This window comes from Erpetoichthys calabaricus, chromosome 11 (genome assembly GCF_900747795.2).
Source record: "Erpetoichthys calabaricus chromosome 11, fErpCal1.3, whole genome shotgun sequence".
Taxonomy (NCBI): domain Eukaryota; kingdom Metazoa; phylum Chordata; class Cladistia; order Polypteriformes; family Polypteridae; genus Erpetoichthys; species Erpetoichthys calabaricus.
Window position 1 is genome coordinate 43,248,936 of NC_041404.2, and position 26,569 is coordinate 43,275,504.

The window sequence follows — 26,569 nt, forward strand, 5'->3', positions numbered from 1 at the left end:
GCATTAGCAAATATGCTGAAGTGAAATGAACAGAATTAAAAAGGTTTGATAATTTCAAATGTAATTCTGAGAGAATGATGTACACTCTTAAAAGTACTGGCTCTAAAATAGCACTTTACTGGTTTGTATGGTTCCTCATTGAACTATTGCTTGACACAAGAAAAATCAGTCTGAGAAGACTTTCTTGCATATAAAACTGTTTTTTTGGCCTTTGAAAATGCTTCTAATATGTGGAAAAACAGCAATCTTTAATGTCTACTTATCAGGATATACACAAAAAACTGAACTTATTCTATTATTGTAAGAGTCTTTTCAAACTCATGATTCCACTGATATTTTATAAATCTCTTACTATTGTTATTTATACAAGTTGGTATAAATCTAAATAAAAGGTTGATTCTGGGTCTTTCATGCAGATGGATGTTTTGGGAACCAAAAACAATTTCACTGTGGCATTGCTGTACTTTAGTATGTTTATTTTCAAGTGTGCAAATATATTTAGATGACTTCCAAATGCTAATAATAATAATGACATTGATTGCAACAGTATTTTGTCATCATTTAACTCAGTTGGAATCAGCATTAATTTTACTGAATCAGCCCACAATCTAGGAGTTATTTTTCACTCTGGCATGTCATTTAAAGTGCACTTTACAAAGTTGTCTAAATCATGATCTTCCATCTTAAAATTGTTGGGAATTTAAGGTGTTTTCTAAATAAACAGCATTCTGAGAAATTAATTCATGCATTTATTTCTAGTAGGATTGACTACTGAAATGCTGTGTACATTGGATGTTCAAACTATTCTCTATACGGCCTCCAGTTAATCAAAAATGCTGCTGCAAGAATTATTAAAAGAACAAGAAAATACGAACACATAACCCCAGTTCTTACATCCTTACACTGACTCCTGGTTTGGTTTAGGGCAGATTTCAAAATCCTCCTTTTAACATATAAAGCCTTAAATGGCCGAGGTCCGGCTTACTTGTCTGAACTTATCAAGACTTACAAACCAGAATGTACATTAAGATCTCAAAATGCTTGTCTGCTTATGATTCCAAGGATTAATAAAATAACATTGGGAGGTTGAGCTTTTAGTTAGAGGGCTCCTAAACCATGAAGTGGTCTGCCTGCTACTATAAGAGATGCCCCTTCAGTCTCAGCTTTCAAATCCTGGCTGAAGACTCACTACTTCAGTTTAGCACACCCTGACTAGAGCTGCTGATTAACTGTACAGATTGCAACTCTGTTGTTGGTCATTAGCACTAAAACATAACTAATATCTTCTGCTTTTGGCTGCTCCCGTTAGGGGTTGCCACAGCAGATCAACTTCTTCTATATCTTTCTGTCCTTTGCATCTTGTTCTGTTACACCCATCACCTGCATGTCCTCTTTCACCACATCCATAAACCTTCTATTAGGTCTTCCTCTTTTTCTCTTGCCTGGTAGCTCTATCCTTAGCACCCTTCTCCCACTGTACCCAACATCTCTTCTCTGCATATGTCCAAAGCAACGCAATCTCACCTCTCTGACTTTGTCTCCCAACTGTCCAACTTCAGCTAATCCTCTAATGCACTCATTTCTAATCCTGTCCATTCTCGTCACACCCAATGCAAATCTTAGCATCTTTAACTCTGCTACCTCCAGCTCTGTCTCTTGCTTTCTGGTCAGTGCCACTGTCTCCAACCCATATAACATAGCTGGTCTAACTACCAGCCTGTAGACCTTCCCTTTCACTCTTGCTGATACCCGTCTGTCACAAATAACTCCTGACACTCTTCTCCACCCATTCCACCCTGCCAGCACTCTCTTTTTCATCTCTCTTCCGCAATCCTCATTACTCTGTACTGTTGATCCTGTTGACTAAAACGTAAGTAATATGATAGTTAAAATTTGTCACTAACCCTCACCTGCTCTGTTTCTGTTCTCGGTACTCAAATGTGGTACTTGGTACCACTGCCTACCTGTCATGTTTTTTTGCCTGCCTAAAAGTGTAGAGAAGTCCTTTCATCAGATTGGCTGTCCCAGTGCTGGCTCAGCTGCGGAATGGCCAATAGGAGAAGGCAGCTTGATGGCAAAGGTCTCCAGGACTCTGAACAAATCCAAATTGTATTATGTGATATCATCTACTGTTGAATTCTGCTCTGTACTTGTACTATTTTTATTGCACTATTATTTTGTTTTGAGGATTACTTGAGTTCTGTTCTGTGTATTGTATTTACCATTTTTTGACACCCACTGCATGCCCAGCCTACCTGGAAAGGGGTCTCTTTTTGAACTGCATTTCCCAAGATTTCTTCCATTTTTTTTTCCCTACAAGGGTTTTTTGGGGGAGTTTTTCCTTGACTTCTTAGAGAGTGAAGGCTGGGGGGCTGTCAAAAAGCAGGGCCTGTTAAAGCCCATTACAGCACATCTTGTGTGATTTTGGGCTATATAAAAATAAATTGTATTGTATTGTAATAAAGAGCACTTTATTGCTTTGGCATTGCAATTCCCTTTTAAAGATAAATTTCACATTCTTTTATAGAATGACATAACAGACATTTGATTGAATACGAGGAGAAGTAGTATGCACAGCATTTATGTGTAGTTTACAGTAAAGTGAAAAGGCATTCAGTCTGATTTGCAGATATGAACTGATCAATTATCAAGAATGTGTGGGAGATTCACCTTGCATTGACAGGAATCTTGCTTGATGTTGTCTCCTAAATTGCAACCTGTGTCAACAGGACCCCAACAGTTCTCAATGATCTTATGGCAACTTAGAGTTTAATTTTAAATTGCAATTATAAGCACAAACTAAAAGGAACAGCTGGAGCTCTACACAATTCTATAACAGGGAAAAATATTTGGAAAATGAATGAATGAGTAGATGTTCAGGTAGACGGTGACAAATGATGAAATGTGGTTATGTATATTGTAATGGATGATTTACTGTTTTCTTACATAAGGACTAGTGAAGATAGCTCGGTAACTAAAGTTGTGCTATTTCTGTTAGTTTAGTTATTCTCATTTGAACAGTTTTTACTATTCCATTTATTCTCAAATTGATATGGTCATTCTTTTTACATATAAAATGGACTAAAGCACCCTGTCTATTCCATAACCAAATTGACCAAAATGTACAAAAGAATGCTGCTCATCCTACAAATGAAAACCATATATTTTAATAAAATATGTTGATATACATGCACTATTTCCAAAAAAATATGTATTGTAGTAATGTCCTTCACCACTTAAGAAATTTCCATTAAAATATGAATATTTCAAACATTATCTTTATCATAAACATGAAAAATGCAATATTTTGCATTTTTCTTTTTGGGTTGTTTGAAATAATAATAATAATAATAATAAAAACATTTCTTTTCAGCCTTACCTGAATCGGTGTTTCGGCTAATTCGCTTATCGTTCCCTGCTCCGAATTCCTCTCCAAACTTGACACAATGAAGCCAGTTCCATTGGGCATTGACTGCCTCACCAGCATTTTTCCTTTTCTTGATTCCGCTAAAAGCACGCTGTGCCAGTAAGCGTCGCTCGAATATAAAGTCGAGTGTGCCGGCAGGTCGGAAATCATTGAATCCCTTTGGCTGTAGCAGCTAATCCGATGTGCCGATATTTCACTTTCTTCAGATGTTTTTTGCCGACATTTAACTGTAGCACAGATCACCACAGTTAAAAGAAAGAAAAACGAAACAGACGATAGGCCGATCATCAAATACAAGTTCAACCAAGATAAATAGTCCGTCTCTTGTTCATCATTCAGTGATATAAGACCTTCAGCTTCTGGATCAGATCTTGATATAAGGATTGTAACTGTCGATGAAAGTGACGGATTGCCATTATCCTTGGCTTGAATCACAAGTCTTTGTTTGGAAGAGTCTCGAAGACCAAAGCGTCTTCTGGTTCGAAGTTCCCCACTGTACTGGTTTAATGTAAATAATGTCTGGTCAGTAACTTGAAGCAATTGGTAAGTAATTCGTGAATTTTGAACTGAGTCGTCATCAATTGCTATAACTTTGGTCACTAAGTATCCTTCTTCAGCCGAACTAGGAACCGTATCGCTAACTATTGATCCATGAGGGCGCCATGGTGAAACAATAACCGGTGTGTTATCGTTTTCATCAAGAACAGTTATCTTCACCGTCACGCTGTTGCTTAGCTGAGGACTGCCAGAATCTTCAGCTACAACACTGAATGTAAAAAATGTCCGTTTTTCATAGTCGAAAGACTGCAATGAGTAAATGTTTCCGTTGTCCCGATTGATGGAAAAATATTTCGTGAATGTGTTGTTGGTGTCGTTTTTTTCTTGTATGGAATATTTTAGAGCGCCATTCAGATCTGCATCAGGGTCCTTTGCAGTAATGGAACACAGCAAAGTGCCAGGGATGTTGTTTTCTGGAATGGGAATTTCATATGAGGAATGAGAAAATGATGGCGCGTTGTCATTTACATCCAAAAGATTCAAAGAAATTGTTTTATTGTTCGAAAGAGGAGGCGTTCCTTCATCCTTCGCGACGATATTGATATTAAAACTAGATTGTCTTTCACGATCCAGAGACTCCGCGGTCACCAAAGCATAAACATTATCCATAGTTTGCTGAAGTTCAAACTCATTATTGTCTGATATTAAACAGTTTACCCTGCCATTGTTTCCAGAGTCTAGATCTGTGACACTAAAGAGTGCGATGACTGTGCCTATGGGTACATCTTCATATACTGAACTCTGCGATGAGGCAAGAATAATTTCTGGATGGTTGTCGTTACAGTCAATAATTTTTATAATTACTTTGCAGCGGCCACTCAAAGGATTTGGCCCGTTATCTTTTGCTTGCACAAATAATTCATATTGACGGGACTCTTCGAAGTCCAGTTTTTTATTAACACTGAGCTCACCAGTTTTCGAATTCAAACGGAATTTCAGTTGTGCCTCTACAGAGGTGTGAGGATTAAAAGAATATAATAACTCAGCGTTGGCGCCTTCATCATAATCCGTCGCATTAAGTTTAATAAAAGTGGTCCCTATTAAGGTATTTTCTGAAACTTCTACTTGGTAAATCAGTCTTTCAAATTTTGGAGCATTGTCGTTTTCATCAAGTATAGTAATCGTAATATTAATCGAACCAGACAATGCAGGTTTTCCACAATCCAAAGCTATTAGAATTAAATTGTGCACCACTTGTTTTTCTCTGTCCAATGTCTGCATAATTAATAAATCTGCCGACACAGAGCCATCTTTCCAAGACTGCACGTTGATATCGAAAAACAAATTTTTACTCAGTTTATAATTACATACTGAGTTATTACCCATATCAGGGTCCACGGCTTTCTCCAACAAAAAACTTTCATCTTTTAACTTGGATTCTGAAATGTTTATAAAACTCACACTGAAAGGAAATCTCGGGGCATTGTCATTCACGTCCAGAATTTCTACCTCAATGCTAAACATCTGCAGTGGGTTTTGAAGTAAAGCCTCCAGAGAAAGAATACATTCATCTTTAAATGCGCAAATATTTTCTCGGTCGATTTTTTTCTTAATAAAAAAATACCCGTTAATTTTATCAACTTCCAGATAATTTTTCCCACTCCCCAAAGCAATCCCTAACCCCCGTTTAGAAAGATTGACAGTATCTAGACCGATATCGGTAGCTATATTTCCAATTACCGTCCCTTCCTCCATTTCCTCTGGAACAGAATACCGGATTTTCAAACAAAAAAATTTTTCTATATTATACAGCATTAAAAAAACCACTAACCTCAGCATCTCCAGAAAAAACATTTAAATGCACCTTTAGAATATCAAATATGACTTATCTTTCAGCTGAAAATCCTGTCATGAAAACGATTTCGACAAAACACCAATATCTGTGCTTGTCTTTGTTCTCCGCCTGCTTTAAATGAAATCAAGCCTCATTTTCCCTGATTGATTAGGCAACAGCGACACTGTGAGGCTGAAACAGGTAATTCCCTGGTAAATTCAAGGATGCACAGTAGCAATCCAACTTGATGGTATTTGACAAAACAATAGCAAAATTACGTCTTTAACTGGTTACTGTTTAAAAATTTTCTGAATGTTCATTACAATACTATAGTAAAAATGCTACTTATGTCTGATTGTATCATTTTACAGTATATGACAGAATTTATGAAATGAAAATTGTATACCGGTATCTAAACTCACTCTTTTTCACATTTATAAATATTACTGAAAACAAGTACCAAAATAAAAGATATTTTTTACCATCTTCACTTTATTTTACATGTGTGTTTTTATTTCAATAAGTAAAATAAAACTTGTCTCTATAAATTGTAGTATTTTTGCATTTGCTTATATTATAAAATTATCAAAACTTGTTTTTGATATGTCATTGTAATGTTTTAAACCCTTAGAAGGTGTATTGTTAGGTACCTAAAGCAATGCATTGTTGAACTCTAAGCAAAAAATTTTCTACACGATTGCCTGTATTATAAATTCAATGGTGGAGATAACATGCATTGATCTCTAATGAGGACTAACAATAATCTGTTTATTTCTTCAACGTTTTGAGGTTAATTGTTTCAACTGTAAGCTAATTGCTTTAAAGTACACAAACTAATTTTGACCTTTATACACTCTTTCCTTAATAAATATTTGTATTACTTCTGTAAAAATTAACGTCAGGAAGCTAACGGTTGGGAGATGAAGGCAGGGTTTATTTGATTGATAAAGTGAATTAATCTCTGTCACCAACAATTTAGTAATGTAATCATAATTCCTGTTAAAACATATTTGGAATCTGTAAAAATAGACTTAATAAATAGATGTAAAATTCACTTTTTCCATTTCAAATTATTTGAGGATTTCTTTGACTATTTAAATAATTAATAAATTGATGTAGGTTACAGAAGTTAGAGGCTCAGTAATTAACATCTAATTAGGATAGTTAGGCATTGCATTAAAATGTTTATCTCTTCATTCGCTTTTTTTTTTCAAATTACTTTTTCATTGCTTGAATCCACCCTCTCCTGGCAGAGCTGAATGCAAGAAAGGAAATATCCTTAAAAACACACAATCGTTATTTACCCTTTGCTCAAATACTGTATAGCTGACAAGTGACATCATACTCCGTCACGTTTTGCACTTCTGTCTGTTTCCTTTCGCTAATGAAACGTAAAACAGCTGTTTGTCGTCAGATTGTTCACGTTTCCGTCCAATAAGACATAGCCCAGTAAATAGTAATGGGCGACTCGCGAACTATTCGTTCTGCTTGAGCGACTCTTTTTAGTGAATCATATGAATCAATTTATGGAGGTCAATGGGAGAGTTAAAGTAACTTCAGTAAGCTACTATACTTAGTACCCTCCAGTTAACGTGACGTCTTTTGAGCAGCTGTGTAATACATATTTTTACATTAATTTCTATTGTTCAGTTTGCAATGTATGGAATTCCATTTGTGCTCAAATTAAACCAATAAAATGGCAATTATGAATTTAATAATGTTATAGTAAAGTACAGAGATACATGATCATACAGATTCTGTTTCTACATTATTTATGGCTATTTGTATACCACTTGCATACTCTTCAAATACTTGCTGTTTTGTATGCAGTGCATGTTCAAGTTTAAACAATTTCTATGCTTTAATGTTACGTTCTAGATTTTCTGGTTACCTTAATTTAGCCTGTTTGGGTCTGATGGTTCCAGCTGTGACACTCCCAACGCCATTCCTGTAGCTATAGGCTCATTGGGAACAATAGCCTGGTAAGAATGGGTGCAGTACTGCATACGAACCAACTTTTCATATTTTCAGCATGACCTGTGATTTTGTTAGTCATCAACATACTCAGTGCTTGAACCAGTTCCTAAACATGGAGCTCAGTTTTGCTACTTTGGGAGATATTCTATTATTTTTTCTTTCTTTTGATTAATTTGCTGTTTCCTACTCTAAAGCTTTTAAATGATTTTGTCTATTTTTTAAAAGAAGTATTAGAAAATCTATATAATTTTAAGCTTAGGAGTTATTTAAACTTGTTTATGTACTACAGAAGATCAGCAAGTATTGCAAGAGTATGCAAGTGGTGTACGAATAGCCATAAATAACATAGAAACAGAATCTATACAGTATACTGCATGTATCACTGTACTTTATCATAACATTATTAATTTCATAATTGTCATTATATTGATTTAATTTTGTCACAAACTGAATTCCATATATTGCAAATTGAACAACAGAAATTAATTTAGAAATATGCATTACTTTCAATGTTTTTATAGTTTGTGCCATACCCGTCTTTTCTGTTAAGGACAAATGATATAATTTGCCACTCAAATGAACTGCTGGAAGTTCTTCATTAAATGGTTGCATGCTTAGAGAAATTAAAGTTTAACAAAAGCTCACCTAAACACAGATTATCCATCCATCCTCCAACCCGCTGAATCCAAACACAGGGTCCTGCTGGAGCCAATCCCAGGCAGGGTGCCAACCCACACAAACGGGCTAATTTAGAATCGCCAATCCACCTAACCTGCGTGTCTTTGGACGGAAACCCACGCAGACACGGGGAGAACATGCAAACTCCACACAGGGAGGACCCGGGAAGCGAACCCAGGTCCCCAGGTCTCCCAACTGCGAGGCAGCAGCGCTACTCACTGCGCCACCCCAAACACAGATTATTTACATTTCTTATTTCAAAACTTTGAGCATAATTGGAAAGGGTAATGTCTTTAAACTTTTAGAATTACTATTGGGCTTCACCCCCTGCTCACTTCGCTCGCCAACCCCCATGTTTGGTTTTCCAGACACACTTTTAAGATTTTTTTTTTTCTTTGAATTGCTGCTATTTCATTAGCTTCACTTTTATTTCAGAATTTATGTAAAAACAGTATTTGGAATGTTTCGAGTCCATATATGCTGAATCTTTTAAATGAGGTCAGTGAGACATGTGTTTAATGACTTTGTCAGGTTAGAGATAATGAAAACTGGAATTCAAAACTCTCAAAAAAAATGTAGGCGCGAAACACATGCAGAGCAAGATACAGAATATGAAAGCAGAAAATAACAAAAGTGTAAAAAAAAGTCAGTTTCGCATTAGCGCAAAAAAAGAGAAATTATTACTCGGAGAAATAAATAAAAGGCGGATAAAGATCGAATATATGGACACATGTCAGAAGTATGTAAATATTGTAAGGTTTTGAAGTTTAATTCAGAGAATTTCAAAAACGTGTTTTATCTCACATGTATTTATTGGTTACTTTGCAAAAAAAATTATTAACTGACGATTATGTAGATCGCTTTGTCTGTGCTGAAATTCCAAGCAGAGAAACCTATTCTGAATTATCTCTAACCTGCTCTGCATGTGTTTGGCCCTTTTGTTTTGTAACCTCTCTATGACGTTTTACTTTGTTTTCTATTCTTTGTCTTTTATTTCTGACCTCGCTTTGTCCTGCTTTTTTTTCAATGACACCTGGTCCGTGGTGATTATTTTCCCTTTTTTGAGTATTAATTTCCATTTGTTTGCGCTACTGCGATCTTTGCTTTCTTTTTTTGATACGTTCTAATTTTCCTACTTTCATATTCATTAACTTTCTCCACATTTGAATCGTGCATACGTTTTTTTTTTAAATTTATTTTGGAGCCTTTCGAATTGCACTGCTTTCATAATCTGCTCTGCATGTGTATAGCGCCATCGTTTGTGAACGTCTTTATTAAGTTCTACTTTGTCTTTTACTCTGTCTTTTAATTCTAAGCCCGATTGGATGTGCTTTGTTTCCATTCCACTTGTTATGTGTTGATAATTACTTGCCTTATTTACTAAATTTGCACCTAGATTATTTTTTTCTTTTTTCTTTCCAACGCTTTTGAGTCTCTTGTCTCCGCCCTGCTTTCTTCTTCGCTTATTTGTCAACGTTTCATTTATAACGTATTGTCCTTATATGCTTTATAAGCGCTGAGACTCTGGATCTGTATGTGCTCAAATCCTTCACAAGACTGAATGTTTTGCTGCCCCGTTGCCTTATTTGATAGATTGTAAGTAGGGTGTGTCTTGCAAGAATCTTATATTCTACGTCATCGCGAGACGGTCCTGAGTCAATCTCTTGGCACAATGTCTCATGTTTACGGTCCCCGCGAGACACACCGTGGCAAGTCTCTTTTGTCTCGCAGGTCTTTTAAATGTCTTCCGAGAAGATCACGTATTGTAGCCTTGCTTTTGCTTTCCATAATTTTTTTTTATAATAGAGAGATATCCTCACTTAAACATTAGCAGAATGTACAATACAAAATTGAAACTGGTGCAAATAACATAACAACCCCATCTGTGGAGTCCTAAATGAGTATTTCTTTTTTTTAAGAATACTTTACAAGTCAATCAGAATTACAACTAATCAGTAACACCAGATGATACAAGATTATGTAACAGTATATTCATTGTAATTTCCTATAGATAGATAGATAGATAGATAGATAGATAGATAGATAGATAGATAGATAGATAGATAGATAGATAGATAGATAGATAGATACTTTATTAATCCCAATGGGAAATTCACATATACTTGCATTCTGACCTATTTTGTTTAAACAGAATAATTCTATGCACCTTTCATAACGCAGTGGAATTGCAAGGTATTATACTACCTGAACCAGAAAAAAAGTCATATTTACTTAAGGTTTTTCATAATTTTTTTATTCTAAAATAAAATGCCAGGCCACTGCCTTTGTTCTGCTTTCTGCTTATTTATTATGTAAGAATCTATTAGCCTTTTATTCATCTTTCATTCGAAATATAGCCAGAGTGGAGCTCTAAGTGTTATGATAAAATGTATATTAAAATGTTTAATTTACTATACATTTGAAAACCTGGTGTTTTATATATTTTAACTTTACTTTTAAGCTCAATGAAATTTAATAGAAGTGTAATGTTTGGCTTTAAATAAGGCATTACGATAAACTTGGTGAAATAATTTAGGAATAATAGGTAAACCATTAACAGAATAAGTTAGGCTTTGTGATTAAAAATAAAAATTTAAGAGACTGTTGTAAAAATATCAAGCTGCCTTCTTGTCGGTGCTAAAGACTAGTTTATTGCATTGGCATTGACTGCTCCCCTTTCAAGCCAAGTTCCCCAAATCTGTCATATAATGACATTCCATACTCCTTATTGAATATATAGAGAAGAAGCAAGCGCTTCCAAAGTTTATGTGATGTTGGCAGTGAAACTAGTTTCAAAAGACACACTGGTATTATGTGCATTTATTACTGATCCAGTATGAGTGAGTGTGGGAGTGTGTGAGATTCTGAAGGCTGCTATCTCAAACAGTTGGCTCCTACATTGCACGATTTCCCCCCGAGGAAAGGCTTGGTTCTCAAAAATTCCATAAAGGTTTAGAGTTTTGTGAAAATTATAAATCATAAACCAAACTGATGGTAAAGGCTGCTGCTCTACAAAAGACTGTAATGTACAAATAAAAAAAACTGAAAAATGGATGAATGATTAGGTGTTAGGGTAAACTGTGATTAAAGGCGAAATGCGGCTAGTACTATTTCATGTGTACTTATTGTCCTGTTAATTAGAACATTAGAACAATAAAGGCCAAATCAGGCCATTTAGCTAAGCAAAGCTCATCTTAACAAGATTATGTGTCCCTGTGTTCTTGATGAAATAATTTTAAAATAACAGTCTTGACCCTCTGTACTAATTCTCTTCATAATTGTAAACATTTCAATCATGCCTCTTAAACTGAAAAGGCTCAGCTCTTTTAATCTTTCCTCATAATCCATCCTCTAGAGCCCTGGAATTGGCCTAGTCGCTCTTCTCTAGACTTTTTCTAGTGCTGCTGCTACATTCTTTTTGTAGCCTGGAGACCAAAACAGCACACAGTCCTGCATGAGGGCTCAGCAGTGCATTACAACACTTGAGCATAACCTCCTAGGACTTATACTCTGCTTATACTCTACACATTGTGTTGTATCTGAAGAACAAGTGAAAATGGCTCTGAAATAACAGATGCATATAATCTTTAAGCTATCACTCATAAAAAGTACTGGTTCTTTAATGACATTTTTTGGTCCTTTACTGGGATGAGTAGTTCCTTATGGAACCATTGTTTGACAAAGCCCCATTTCATTCCAAGGGTTCTATGCATATGACGCTGGTTTAGTGTTATGAGCTTTGAAAATCTTCTTAATATGTACAAAACATGAATCTTTAATCTATGGCTGGCTACCTAGAAGGGTAATAACATTTTAAGAAACCCTGGACTTGGCCTGTGTTACTGTATGCAGCAGAAGCCCTTTTACAATCATAAACCCATCGGTATTTCCCAAATCTCTTACCATCTATTCATGGTTGTTTACAGCATGGAGACTGTTATGAATCTAAGTAAACAAAGGTTCTTTCTGGAACCTGTATGTGGATGTGTCTTTAGGGAACCAAAAATGGGTGCCCTATGCTATAGCATCGCTCTGAAGAATCATTCCATTTTTAAAAATGCATAATGTCCTCTTAGTATTCATCTTGGGCAGTTCTTAGTATTCCATTATCCTAAGAGTGAAATTCACTTTTTTATTTTTTTGCAGAAAAAATGAAAAAAGATCTATAACCTTGTCCATAATAAAAATGACTGAAATATATTGCTATTTTAGTACAGTACTAATGAAAACTGCATTTTAAAGTAAAACATGTCGACAAACATGCAGTGTTTACAATGAAATTAAAATATATGTTTAATAACGCCCTTCGCCATTTAGGAACTCTTCTTTTAAAATATCAAACTTTAAAACACTTTATCATAAACATGACAAGAACCCCATTTTCAATTGTCCCCTTAGCCTCGTTCAAAAATAAAACAATATACAAGCCATACCTGAATCGGAGTTTCGGCTAATTCGCTTATCGTTCCCTGCTCCTGGTTTCTCTCCAAACTTGACACAATGAAGCCAGTTCCATTGGGCATTGACTGTCTCACCAACATTTTCCCTTTTCTTGATTCCGCCAGAAGCACGCTGTGCCAGTAGGCGTCGCTCGAATATAAAGTCGAGTTTGCCGGCAAGTCGGAAATCATTGAATCCCTTTGGCTGTAGCAGCTAATCCGTTTTGCTGTTTTTTCATTGTCTTCAGATGGATTATGATGACATTTAACTGCAGCACAGATAACTATTGTTAAAATAAGGAGAAATGAAACAGATGCTAGGCCGACCATCAGAAACATATTCAAAGAAGATACGTACGGAGTCTCTAGATTGTCATTTACTGTCAGTAGACTTTTTACTTCTGTGTCGGATTTTGATATGAGAATTGTAACTGTCGATGACAATGAAGGACTGCCATTGTCCCGGGCTTGAATCACAATTCTTTGTTTGGAAGACTCTCGAAGACCAATGCGCCTTCTGGTTCGAAGCTCCCCAGTATATTGGTTTAACGAAAATAATGTCTGATCAGTAACTTGAAGTAAATGGTAAGTAATTCGTGAATTTTGAACAGAGTCCTCATCGATTGCAATAACTTTGGTCACTAAATATCCTTCTTCAGCCGAACTAGGGATTACATCGCTAACTATTGATCCATGAGGACGCCAAGGTGAAACAATAACCGGGGTGTTATCGTTTTCATCAAGAACAATTATCTTGACAGTCACACTGCTGCTTAATCGAGGAGTGCCAGAGTCTTTAGCAACCACATAAAAAGTATAAAATGTTTGTTTTTCATAGTCAAAAGACTGCAGTGAGTAAATGTTTCCATTGTCACGATTGATAGAAAAACATTTCGTGAAGGTATTATTGGAATAATTTTTTTCTTCTATGGAGTATTTCAGAGCACCATTCAGATTTGCATCAGGATCATTTGCAGTAATGGAACACAGCAGAGAGCCAGGGATGTTGTTTTCTGGAATGGGAATTTCATATGAAGTGTGTGAAAATGATGGCGCGTTATCATTTACATCTAAAATATTTAAAGAAATCGTTTTATTGTTCATGAGAGGAGGAGTTCCTTCATCCTTGACGACAATAGTTATATTAAATCTAGATTTCCTTTCCCGATCCAAAAGTTCAGCCGTCACCAAAGCATAGACATTGTCCATAGTTTGTTGGAGTTTAAACTCATCACTTCCTGAAATATGGCAATTTACTTTGCCATTGTTTCCAGAGTCCAGATCTGTGACACTAAAGAGTGCAATGACTGTGCCCATGGGTACGTCTTCAAATACTGAACTCTGCGACGAGGCAACAATGATTTCAGGCTGATTGTCGTTGCTGTCGATGATTTTTATAATCACTTTGCAGTGTCCTGTGAGGGGATTTGGCCCGTTATCTTTTGCTTGCACAAATAACACATATTGACGGGACTCCTCGAAGTCCAGCTTTTCATTAACACTGAGTTCACCAGTTCTCGAATTCAAACGGAATTTTATCTGTGACTCCTCAGAGGTGTGAGGATTAAAGGAATATAATAACTCAGCGTTGGAGCCTTCATCCGCATCTGTCGCGTTTACTGTAATAAAAGTGGTTCCTACTGATGTCTTTTCTGAAACCTCCACCTGGTAAACCAGTGTTTCAAATTTTGGAGCATTGTCGTTATCATCAAGAATGGTAACCGTGATATTGATCGAGCCAGACAATGGAGGTTTTCCACAATCCAGTGCTGTCAGAATTAAATTGTGTACCGCTTGTTCTTCTCTGTCCAACGTCTGTTTAATTAATAAATCTGCGGACACAGAGCCATCTTTCCAAATCTGCACATTGATATCGAAATATACGTTTTCGCTCAGTTTATAATTACATACTGAGTTATTACCCACATCAGGGTCCACGGCCTTCACCAACAAAAAGCTTTCATCTGTCACCTTGGCTTCCGAAATGTTTATGAAACTTACACTGAAAGGAAATCTCGGAGCATTGTCATTCACATCCAAGATTTCTACCTCGATGCTAAACATTTGCAGTGGGCTTTCAAGTAAAGCCTCCAGATTAAGTATGCATTCATCTTTAAATGAGCAAATATTTTCTCGGTCGATTTTTTTCTTAATAAATAAATGTCCGGTTATTTTATTAACATCCAGAAAATACTTTCCATTCCCCAAAGCAATCCCTAACCGCCGTTTAGAAAGATCGCCAGTATCTAGGCCGATATCGGAAGCTATATTTCCAATAACTGTTCCTTCCTGCATTTCCTCGGGAATAGAATAATGGATTTTCAAGCAAAAAATATTTGCTATTTTATAGAGCATTAAAAACAACACTAACCTTGACATCTCCCGGAACACAGTTAAATACTCTTGTAAAATATCAAATTTGACTGATCTTTCAACTGAATATCCTTTCAGAAAAATGATTTAAAAAGAACATCAGCATCGGTGGCTGTCTTTGTTTTCCTCCTGCTTCAAATGAATTCATGCATTGTTTTTCCCTGTATGATTAGTCAACAGCGACACTGTGAGGCTGAAAGAAATACTTCCTTGAGAACTATAGATAGCGCTCTTAATTGTATTTGGCTAGATTATACAGCATTTATCTATTTACTGTTTAAAAATTTTCGGTGCGTGACCTTTGCAAAGCAATTGAAACTGTGAACATGTAATTTATTTGAATGTATAAGTTTAGGCATACGGGTGGCAATTGTGAACAAATAATACAAATTTTATGTCTGAACTGACCCATTTTTACCCGTTGTAAAAGCTTCTTGAAAACAATTACTAAAATTAAGAGACCCACTGCCCTGTTTTCATTTTTTGTTTTTTAATATTTCCATAAGAAAAAATGATAAAAGACTCTATAAAATATATTTATTTTTATTTCTGTTAAATTTTCATAACTTATCTATGATACGTTTTTGTGTAATGTTTTAAAACATTAGATGATGTATTGTTAGTTACCTAAAGCAATACACGGTTAAAGTCTATGCAATAATGTGCTTGATGAGAGCCTTTATTACAAATTTTAAGATGGAGATTACATGCAGATAAACTTTAAGGAGAAACATGTTTAATTTCCCCGTTTTTGTAAAATTTGAAATGATTTTTTTTAACTGTGAAATAATCTCTCAAAAACACATCAATTAAATTGGTCTCTTATATGCTGTTCCTTACTTCAATACATATTTACATTACTTCAGCAAAATTCAATTTGACAAACTAATGGCTGGGAGATGAAGGCAGAATGTCTTTGATTCATAAATTGAAGTAATTTCTCTAACCAACAGTTTAGTAAAATAATCATAACCCTTGATTAAATTTATGAGGAACATATAACAATAAATTAAAGCAAAATTAGATAAAGAAAATGTCCTCTTTCTCTTTCTTTTTAATTTTGTGTGTGTGTGTTTTCTATATGAAAATATAAGACTGAAATATTTTCTTAGCTATCACTACAATTTACATGGGGTAAGTATTTTATTAAAATGTATTATTTTTGGGAGGAGTATTCCTTTAATTATCAAAAGAGTTGTTGTTAAATATAAGTCACTGTAGTAAAGATTTTGGTCAATTATTGTGAAATAATTAGCTAAACTCTATTCAGACTGAAAATATTAAACAGTTTGATGCATTTCCATATACAGTGCTTCAGTGAACATGAAGTGCACATGCCTGTAAATTACACACCAAGTAAAAACTTGCCTGTACATACATGCTTCTGTGTTTTACACTTTCTGCATAATTTTCCCATATGTAGAACTTGAAGTGGGTCTATCTACATTTGTCCATTTTTCGCAGGTGCATACCAGCAGTATTTAATGCATACCATCAGTGCTTATCAGTGTAGGAACAAGCAATATGCATCATATATAAAAAAAAAAAAAAACAACCTCCACACCACTACGATCTCCAAACAAAAATAAGTACTGTATATTAAAACACCAAAAAAGAGCCATGTGACCGCAACCACCAGCATTTATGTGTCTCCACTTCTGCCACTGAGCATATGTTCATGTCATTTCCAGACAAGTGTGTATGAACACAAAGATGTGGAGGTACACAGATGGTATTCCACTTGTGGAATTATTTGGATCAATGTCAAAATAAACTAATTTTGTTTTCTTATATAAATCCAGCATATGGCGAAATTATGAATTGATCTTTCATCCTGAAATGTTGCATAATAATATCAATTAGTGTTGCAAAGTGATGTAATAAGCTTCTGTGCTCTGTTTCAAATGTACAGAGACCTTGATTCAAAATCCCAGCTAGGAGGCACTGGCTGCGTGGAGCCTACTCATCCACATGGGTTTTCTCTACATTCTCCTACATAACACACATGTGGCGATTAGACTGATACGTGATTCTCAATATGAGTGGATGTTTGCATTAGTGTGTAATGGGAGATACTGTGGCTGCATTCAAGGTTGGTTTCTGCCTTAAGCTCAATATGGCAGGCTTCAGCTCCAGCTCTCACAACCCTGTATTGGAAACAGGAAGATCAGAAAACAAACAGATGGAAGGACTATCACACTTACATCATTTTAAGATTATTATAATTTTTTCCTCTGGCAACCAAAAAGCTATAGACGTTAGGTTAGGCTGACTCCAGTTTTGTCCCTATTTATTTGCTTTTCAAAGGTTTATGAAGCAAATTGTAAAATTTCTCTGCATGGTTGGCTTCCGCTCTGTATGTAAAATTCCTTCTACCCTGGTATCACTTCAGAAGGCTGAAGTGATGTCACAGTCATTGCAAAAATCACACAGTCACACAAAATGACAAATTCTTACCCAAAACCTGCTATTTTTAATCACTAATTATAATATTTGTATTATGTGAAAACAATATAAAATATTGAAAGAGAAAGCAAAATGATTTATATTATAAACTATAAGTGGCACAATAGCAATGCTGCCTCTCATCAAAGAGACTGGGATTAAAATCCTGGTTGCTATCTATGTGAAGTATGCATGATCTCTCCATGTCCATGTGGGTTTCCTAAGGGTGCTCCAGTTTCCTCCCACAATCCAAACACACGCAGATTAAGTGGATTGGTGATGTCAAACTGGCCTCTGTGTGAGTGTTCATTCTACAATAGGCTGGTGCATCTAGTCACACATCATTAGTGATGATGTTTACTGGGAAAAACTCCTGTTTTCCCATGACTCTAATCTGGATTATTATGTTTAAAAAATGAATGGGTGGATTACAATACAATACAATACAATTTATTTTTGTATAGCCCAAAATCACACAAGAAGTGCCATAATGGGCTTTAACAGGCCCTGCCTCTTGACAGCCCCCCAGCCTTGACTCTCTAAGAAGACAAGGAAAAACTCCCAAAAAAAAACCTAGTAGGGAAAAATGGAAGAAACCTTGGGAAAGGCAGTTCAGAGAGACAGACCCCTTTCCAGGTAGGTTGGGCGTGCAGTGGGTGTCAAAAGAAGGGGGTCAATACAATACAATACAATACACAGATTAGGATTATAAGTAACATCAAGGATATGTTTATATATATATATATATATATATATATATATATATATATATATATATATATATATATATATATATAAGAATGGAAGAGAAGGTCTGTAATACGGTTTGCATATTTGCAGCTGGAGATCCACAAAGGGAGAAAAAATTAATCACGTATCATAAAGTAGTTTTTATTCCTGAGCTTTCAAACTGTACACTCAATACCCCCCGATCACACTGACTTAGCCACCTCCACCACCCCCACCCCCTCCATGTAATTTTTTGCTATATATTGCCTTTGATTCTTGTAAATCTAAGCATTATCCTCTGATGAAGACCCCTGGCAGGGGTTGAAAGCTCAGGACTAAAAACTACTTTATGATACGCGATTCGTTTTTTTTTTCCTTATATATATATATGCGCAAAACAAATTTATTTCAAAAGTCCAAAGGCAAATAAATAAATATATCAATAAATAGATTGCTTAAGTCAATGCATGAAGATAATATATATATGGAGGTGTAGCAGCACCCCAAACCCCACAAAGAATTGCACAACACCAACCCCTGTTTGCAAATAATAGTTTATTAATAAGGAAATATCTCTCAACAGGCTTCTCTTCATAATATACAGAAGAACAATCCACAGTTTCTCTTCTCTGTGTATTTCTTTTCTCCTTCTACTCTCTTCAACACATCTCCTCCACCTTCTCCGACCCCTAGGCCAAGTGGAGGGCTCTCTTTTAACTCTGGACCTGGATGTACTTCCAGATCCTAATCTGCTGTCTCCACGAAGCGATTCCAGGCCAGGCAGGATCCCAGTGGTCTATCTGCCATCAATATCCAACAGTTTCCCCTAGCAGCCCCCACAGACCTGCCCAGGACAGGCCCCTGGGGCAACAACTCCCATGTTGCCATGTGGGATACTGCTACCCAGTTTATGGATGGACGCTCTGCCCATAGCAGACAGTCACCCAATGTCTCAACATTCCATATACCCACGCCCATCCAGAGTGTCCTTTTGTGGTTGCTAGGACTTCAACCCCAGGGTAGCTGCTACCATGGCATGGAAGCTGAATTTCACCGCTTCCCAGCTGACTTGCCTTTCCCTTGGTCTCCTGGCCTGGCAAGAGAGCAGGATCCATCCCAGCAGGGATGTCGTTTGGTCCCTCACACTATGTATATGATATTATATATAGTGCAACATGCAAACTTCACATTTCAATGCAAAAATCACTTGCAAATTTAAGATAGGATGTGCAAAGTATAAATTATAGTAAAATCTAACCCAATTTTTATCCATGTACTGCTCAAAGAGAAAAACAAAATAAAACTGTTTAAAAACCAGGGTGGATTAAGTTTAAATTACGCCCTAAGCACATTCCAACCATAGTGTCGATTCTGTCCCTTTATTGTTTAATTGACAAGACATTAAGACTCAATAAGTGCTGAAACTGAAATGAGAGATTAAAAATTCAGTTTCCTCCCAGGTCATCCCCAAGGCCAGACCCCACAACTATATTAAATATAAACTAGTGGGAAGGAATGAATAAGAAAAATAATTTATCTTGAAAGTCAAACATCAAAACATATGATTATATTTTATCTCATTTTATTAACATTTTGTACTACTCTCTATACTTACAGTAAGCTTTGATCTTTCACAAATCAACGGCTTTTTACTTAAGATACACAGTTTTAAATCTTGTTCACTAAAACTTACATTGTTTATGTGAAAAATCAGGTAATGAAATTATTTTAAAAAAGCTTAGGGGTTAATTGCATATATCAACTGATGAGTTAAATGGCGGAGTGGTGGCTCTGAGGCTAGGGATCTGCACTGGCAATCGGAAGGTTGCCGGTTTGAATTCCCAAAAAATGCCAAAAGGGACTCTGTTCTGTTGGGCCCTTGATCAAGGCCCTTAACCTGCAATTGCTAAGCGGTTTGAGTAGTGAGAAAAGCATTTTATAAATGCAAAGAATTATTATTATTATTTATTATAATGTTAGCCACTCCTAGCCAGCTTTGTTTATTGATATGATATCTTATAACACCTTAAAAAAAGTTACATTTTAAAAACACACCACACTAAAGAAAGTGTGTTTTTTTAACAATGTACATTTAACTCAAACATGTCAGATAAGGACAACTACAACTACAAGAAAACTGACTAAAGTTGAGTCAACAAAAGTCAAATAGCTGGGGGTAGTGCCCTCATTCTCTTGCTGCTCTAAGCATGTGTTTTTTTTTGCTTAATGGTTAATACAGGACTGATTTTAAAGCATCACGAAAGCAGGAAATACCAGATAAATAAAATAATTGTTTATGTTTTCTTTTTTCTTCTTCTTTTTTTAATACAAAAAAAATGATGATAGAATAAAAGTGACTTCCATGTTTGAAAACTGCTGCAGGTATTGGGTGTTTTGGCTACTAGACAAATGCAGGGCCAGAATTTTACCTCCAGAGCTGAAAAAAACTTTTTACATTTTATCGTACAATATTCAAGCAGTCACATCAGAAGGGAAAATGTGATGAATGTAAAGCTAGAAATGTTACAACACTTCACAACAAAGATTTTGAAAAAGTAAATCGGATATTTTAGTGAAACAGGCCTTTTGATTATCAGATTTATGGTAATGGAAATATGAAGAAATTAAATACAAGATTACTTGTGTGCAAATACTAATATTCCAGAATATGCAATCCTCTTGAAGATTAGCATGTTTGGGCCCAAACCAGTACTTGAAATGCGGGCCATATAGGAAAACCTGGGTTTGCTGCTGGAAGAAGTGTTGATCAGGCCATCAGGCGCTCACCCTGTGGTCTTGTTATGGATCCAAATGCTCCATTGCAGTGACAGGGACACTAGGCCGTAAAAATTGGAGCCATCCTTTGGATAAGACATAAACCTGAGGTCTCTGTGGTCATAAAAGATCTAAAGGCATCTTTAGAAAGATTAGAGGTTTACCGTGAGGTCCTGGATAAATTGTCTACTGTGGCCTTGTCATTTTGGTCACCAAGTTATCCACTATCCCTTATTGGCTAACTATACCTCTCACTTCTTCACTTCATAATAGCTAATGTGTGGTATGTGTCTGCGGTGGGCTGGCGCCCTGCCCGGGATTGGTTCCCTGCCTTGCACCCTGTGTTGGCTGGGATTAGCTCCAGTAGACCCCTGTGACCCTATATTCAGATTCAGCGGGTTGGAAAATGGATGGATGGATGGTGAGTGTACTGGCACAAGAATAATTGCTATCACATCATTCAGTTGAATGTTGAGCATCATGGTTGAAGTGACTCTCCATTGTCTATGTAAGTGCTTTAATTACACGAGAAACTAATTATTATTATTACGGAGAGAATGTCTAATTTGTAAAACACAACTGGAGTACTGAGCTAACATACAACACACTGTATGACAAAATTTCTTCAGACTCGCAAAAGGAATTTCACCTTGTTCTGCACCATATATTAATTCTGAAATTGGAAATGGTTAGTATCATAGATAACTTAGGAAGTCTGTTTTCAAACTGGAGCACAGGCAGAAGATTATTATTAAAGGGATAGTTTATATTGATGACATGAATTTCATTATACTGAGAAAGCATTTGAAATTAGATTTAATTAAATTTGAAGAGCTAAAAACATAAGCAGAAAGCAAAAAAAAAAAAAAAAAAACAATATTCACATTTAGCCAAACACTTATAAAAAGTGTTGCATTCAAACAAAAGAAAAAATAAAACAAAAAATGAAGAAAGCCACCTATCAGACTAAACTGAGCTGGATTAACTTATTTACTTTGACACAACATTCCAAAACACCAGGCTAGGCAGAGAAATAAGAAACTATGAATCAAGTTATATGTTAAATTATAAAAACGCTTGATTGTAAATTAAGGCAAGTTGCCCTCTGTAATGTTCTAGTGAGACCATAACTAGAGTAAACTTTGCCACAGTGCTACCAAAAAATATATATCTGCACTAGAAATCAGGCCAAGTTGAAAATCCAAATGTATTCCTAGACTATAACCCCAAACCCACTCTGTTAGACTAAAGAAAATCAATATTTTTAATCAGAGGTAAAGTGCAGTACCACAATGCTCCGAGCAGCCTCATTGCTCCAAAGTCCCATGGTGGAATTCTGGTTAAGTCGTTAATGATACCTTTAAAAATCTTTATTAGAAACATTCAATTCTATTTTTTATTATTTGCACAATGAAAGATTCTCGATTAAACTCGAAACAAGCGACTTTGACAAAAACGTCGTTATTAAATTTGATTCTTACAACCTTACCTGGATTGGTGTGTCGGCTAATTCGCATATCGTTCCCTGCTCCGGATTCCTCTCCAAACTGGACACAATGAAGCCAGTTCCATTGGGCATAGACTGTCTCACTAGCATTTTTCCTTTTCTTGATTCTGCTAGCAGCACGCTGTGCCAGTAAGCGTCGCTCGAATATAAAGTCGAGTGTGCCGGCAGGTCGGAAATCATTGAATCCCTTTGGCTGTAGCAGCTTATCCGATGCGCCGATTTTGTGCTGTCCTCAGATGGATTATGATGACATTTAAGTGCAGTACAGATCACTATAGTTAAAATAAGCATGAATGAAGCAGATGCGAGACCTATCATCAGATAAATATTTAAAGACGTCAAATACTCCGTCTCTAGCCCGTCATTAAGTGTCAGAAGATCTTCTACTTCGGGGTCAGATCTTGATATAAGGATCGTAACAGTCGATGACAGTGAAGGATTGCCATTGTCCCGAGCCTGAATCACAAGTCTTTGTTTGGAAGAGTCTCTAAGGACAAAACGTCTTCTGGTTCGAAGTTCTCCACTGTATTGGTTTAATGTAAATAATGTCTGGTCAGTAACTTGAAGCAATTGGTAAGTAATTCGTGAATTCTGAACCGAGTCATCATCAATTGCTATAACTTTTGTCACTAAATATCCTTCTTCAGCTGAACTTGGAATTGTATCGCTTACTATTGATCCATGAGGGCGCCAAGGTGAAACAATAACTGGGGTGTTATCGTTTTCATCAAGAACATTTATCTTCACAGTCACACTACTGCTTAGCTGAGGACTGCCAGAGTCTTTAGCTACCAAATCAAACGTATAAAATGTCTGTTTTTCATAGTCGAAAGACTGCAGTGAGTAAATGTTTCCATTGTCCCGATTGATGGAAAAATATTTCGTGAAGGTGTTATTGGACTCATTTGTTTCTTTTATGGAATATGTCAGAGCGCCATTTAGATCTGAATCAGGATCGTTTGCAGTAATGGAACACAGCAGAGAGCCAGGGGTGTTGTTTTCTGAAATGGGAATTTCGTATGAACAATGAGAAAACGATGGCGCGTTGTCATTTACATCTAACAGACTTAAAGAAATTGTTTTATTGTTTGAGAGGGGAGGAGTGCCTTCATCCTTCACGACGATAGTGATATTAAAGCTAGATTTTTTTTCTCGATCCAAAAGCCCTGCAGTCACCAAAGCAAACACATTATCCATAGTTTGCTGAAGTTCAAACTCACTATTATCTGAAATATGACAGTTAACCCTGCCGTTGTTGCCAGAGTCCTTGTCTGTGACACTAAAGAGTGCGATGACCGTGCCTATGGGTACGTCTTCTAGTACTGAACTCTGCAATGACGCAACAACGATTTCAGGGTGGTTGTCATTGCTGTCACTTATTTTTATTATTACTTTGCAATGCCCAGTCATAGGATTCGGCCCGTTATCTTTTGCTTGTACAAATAACTCATATAGAGACGCTTCTTCGTAATCCAGTAGTTCACTAAGACTGAGTTCACCTGTTCTCGAATTCAAACGGAACTTTATTTGTGCCTCCTCAGAGGTGTGAGGATTAAATGAATAGAATAACTCAGCATTGGAGCCTTCATCAGCGTCTTTTGCGTTTAGTGTAATAAAGGTGGTTCCTATTAATGTATTTTCTAAAACCTCTACTTGGTAAATCTGTCTTTCAAATTTGGGAGCATTGTCGTTATCATCAAGTATGTTAACTGTGATATTAATAGAGCCAGACAATGAAGGTTTTCCACAGTCCAGCGCCGTCAGAATTAAATTGTGCACCGCTTGTTGTTCTCTGTCCAGTGTCTCCTTAATTAATAAATCAGCAGAAACAGAGCCATCCTTCCAATTCTGCACGTCGATTTCAAAATACATATTTTCACTCAGTTTATAATCACACACGGAGTTATTACCAATATCACGGTCCACGGCCTTCACCAATAAAAACCTTTCATCTTTTAGCTTCGATTCTGAAATGTTTATTCGACTTTCTCTGAAAGGAAATCTCGGAGCATTGTCATTCACATCTAAGATTTCTACCTCAATGCTAAACATCTGCAGTGGATTTTGTAGTAAAGCTTCTAGATTAAGAATGCATTCATCTTTAAAGGCGCAAATATTTTCACGGTCGATTTTTTCCTTAATAAATAACTGTCCGTTTATTGTGTTAATATCTAGGTAGTTCTTCCCACTCCCCAAAGCAATCCGCAAGCCTCGTTTATATAGATTACTAGTATCTACATCAATATTGGAGGCTATATTTCCAATTACTGCTCCGTGCTCCATTTCTTCAGGAACAGAATAACGGATTTTCAAGCAAAATATGCTCGTCGTTTTACAGAATATTAAAAAAAGATTCACTAACCTCAGCATCTCCAGGAGTACAACTGAATATTTGTAAAATATCAAGTATGACTGATTTCTCCGTTGAATATCCTTTCAGAGAAAGACGAAAAAATATGTAGCACGTCTTTGTTATCCGCCTGCTTCAGAAGCATTCAAGCTATGTTTTCCTTTTAGGATTAGGCAACAGCGACACTCTGAGGCTGAGGAAGATAGTTTATGGCATAATTAAAAGTACGTACCTATTTTTATTTTTATGATGTTTGGCTAGATTACAATTTATCGACATCTTTTGCCTGTTTATATTTAAATTTAAGTTAAGAGTGTTTTCTTAGTCCATCAATAATTGCGTGTAAATGTCAACTGTATTCGATTGTATCATTTTATGACACACAGAGGCATCTTTTAAAACAATGCATTTAACATTTTAAATATTTAACTTCACACTTTCCATAGAATATTAATATTTTTAAAATATTTTGGTTCATTTGGTTTGTGCTACTGTTCAATATACTTTTCACAACTTAAAGTTTGACTTTGATCAATTTAGTATTTGCCTATTAAATATGGTTTCAAATGAACTCTCACAGCTTGTCTTTGATAAGATTTTATGAGATGTTCTGTATTATTATGTACCACATAAAAGCAAACTGTAATTGTAATCAAAATAGTGCTGCGTGTTTTCATTTATTGCAATTTTAAAGTTATTGATTACATGCATACTAAGTTTTATAAGAACTAATAACAGAATAATATGTCTATTTTGCCTGGTTTATGTGTAATTTAAACTAAATTATTTGAAGGCACAGTAATTGCATTGGCCAACTAATTATGATCTCAGGTTGTTCTTTCCTTAGTTTACTATTATACATTTGCTTTACTTCTGCAGCATTTTATGTCAGTAAACTAAGAATTGCTAGGTAAAGGCAAATTATTTGATTACTTAAATGAATTTCTCTCACAATTAAATTTAATACAATTCAGTCATAAGCTTTCACATATTATTGAGCAAGAAACAATAATTAAAAAAAAATACATGAAGAAATGTACATTATTAGATGAGCTCATGGCTGACTAACTGTATAAATCACTAATAAATTACAGCCTTAGGGACACATCACTGAGTATCTCATCAGGTTAGTCTTCAAATCTATTTATCAATTTTTGGAATTTGCTTTTTCAATCCTTACAGAATTGCAGGAAGGCAGACGTTCTTAAGGTGGCATCTGATGCAAGGAAGGAAAGGATAGAAACATTCCTAAATGGGATGCCACACAATATCAGGGCATACTTACTCTTACACTCCAGGCCAGGTGTAAGTCACCAGATAATCAAAACTGTCTGAATTTATTGATATTGTAGCAAAGGGTAATGTTCTATCTTCAAAGTAACATCAAATCAAGGACTTGTTAGTTGTGATGCAGCTGTGTTAATCACTGCTCCATTATGACTTCCATTCATTGTTGTTATAATAAAAAATAATTTTCTTCATTTCAGGTTATTTTACTTCTATTTTTTAAAATTTATTTTTGTTAGAGACATTCTAC

At 35.8% G+C, this 26,569-nt stretch overlaps 1 protein-coding gene across 12 annotated transcripts in view; it reads right to left on the reverse strand.

The window, feature by feature from the left end:
- LOC114661297 (protocadherin-10-like) overlaps positions 1–26,569 on the reverse strand; it is a 287,170-nt gene that overhangs the window by 147,671 nt on the left and 112,930 nt on the right. The window contains exon 2 of one of the 12 annotated variants that reach the window (XM_051933739.1): positions 22,665–24,329. The exons of 10 other annotated variants lie outside the window; for them this stretch is intronic. In XM_051933739.1, coding sequence (XP_051789699.1) covers positions 22,665–24,329 — 1,665 coding nt within the window. Of the gene's footprint in view, positions 1–3,379; positions 6,157–22,664; positions 24,330–26,569 lie in introns of those variants that run through there. One more of the 12 variants, XM_051933726.1, reaches the window with a different exon arrangement.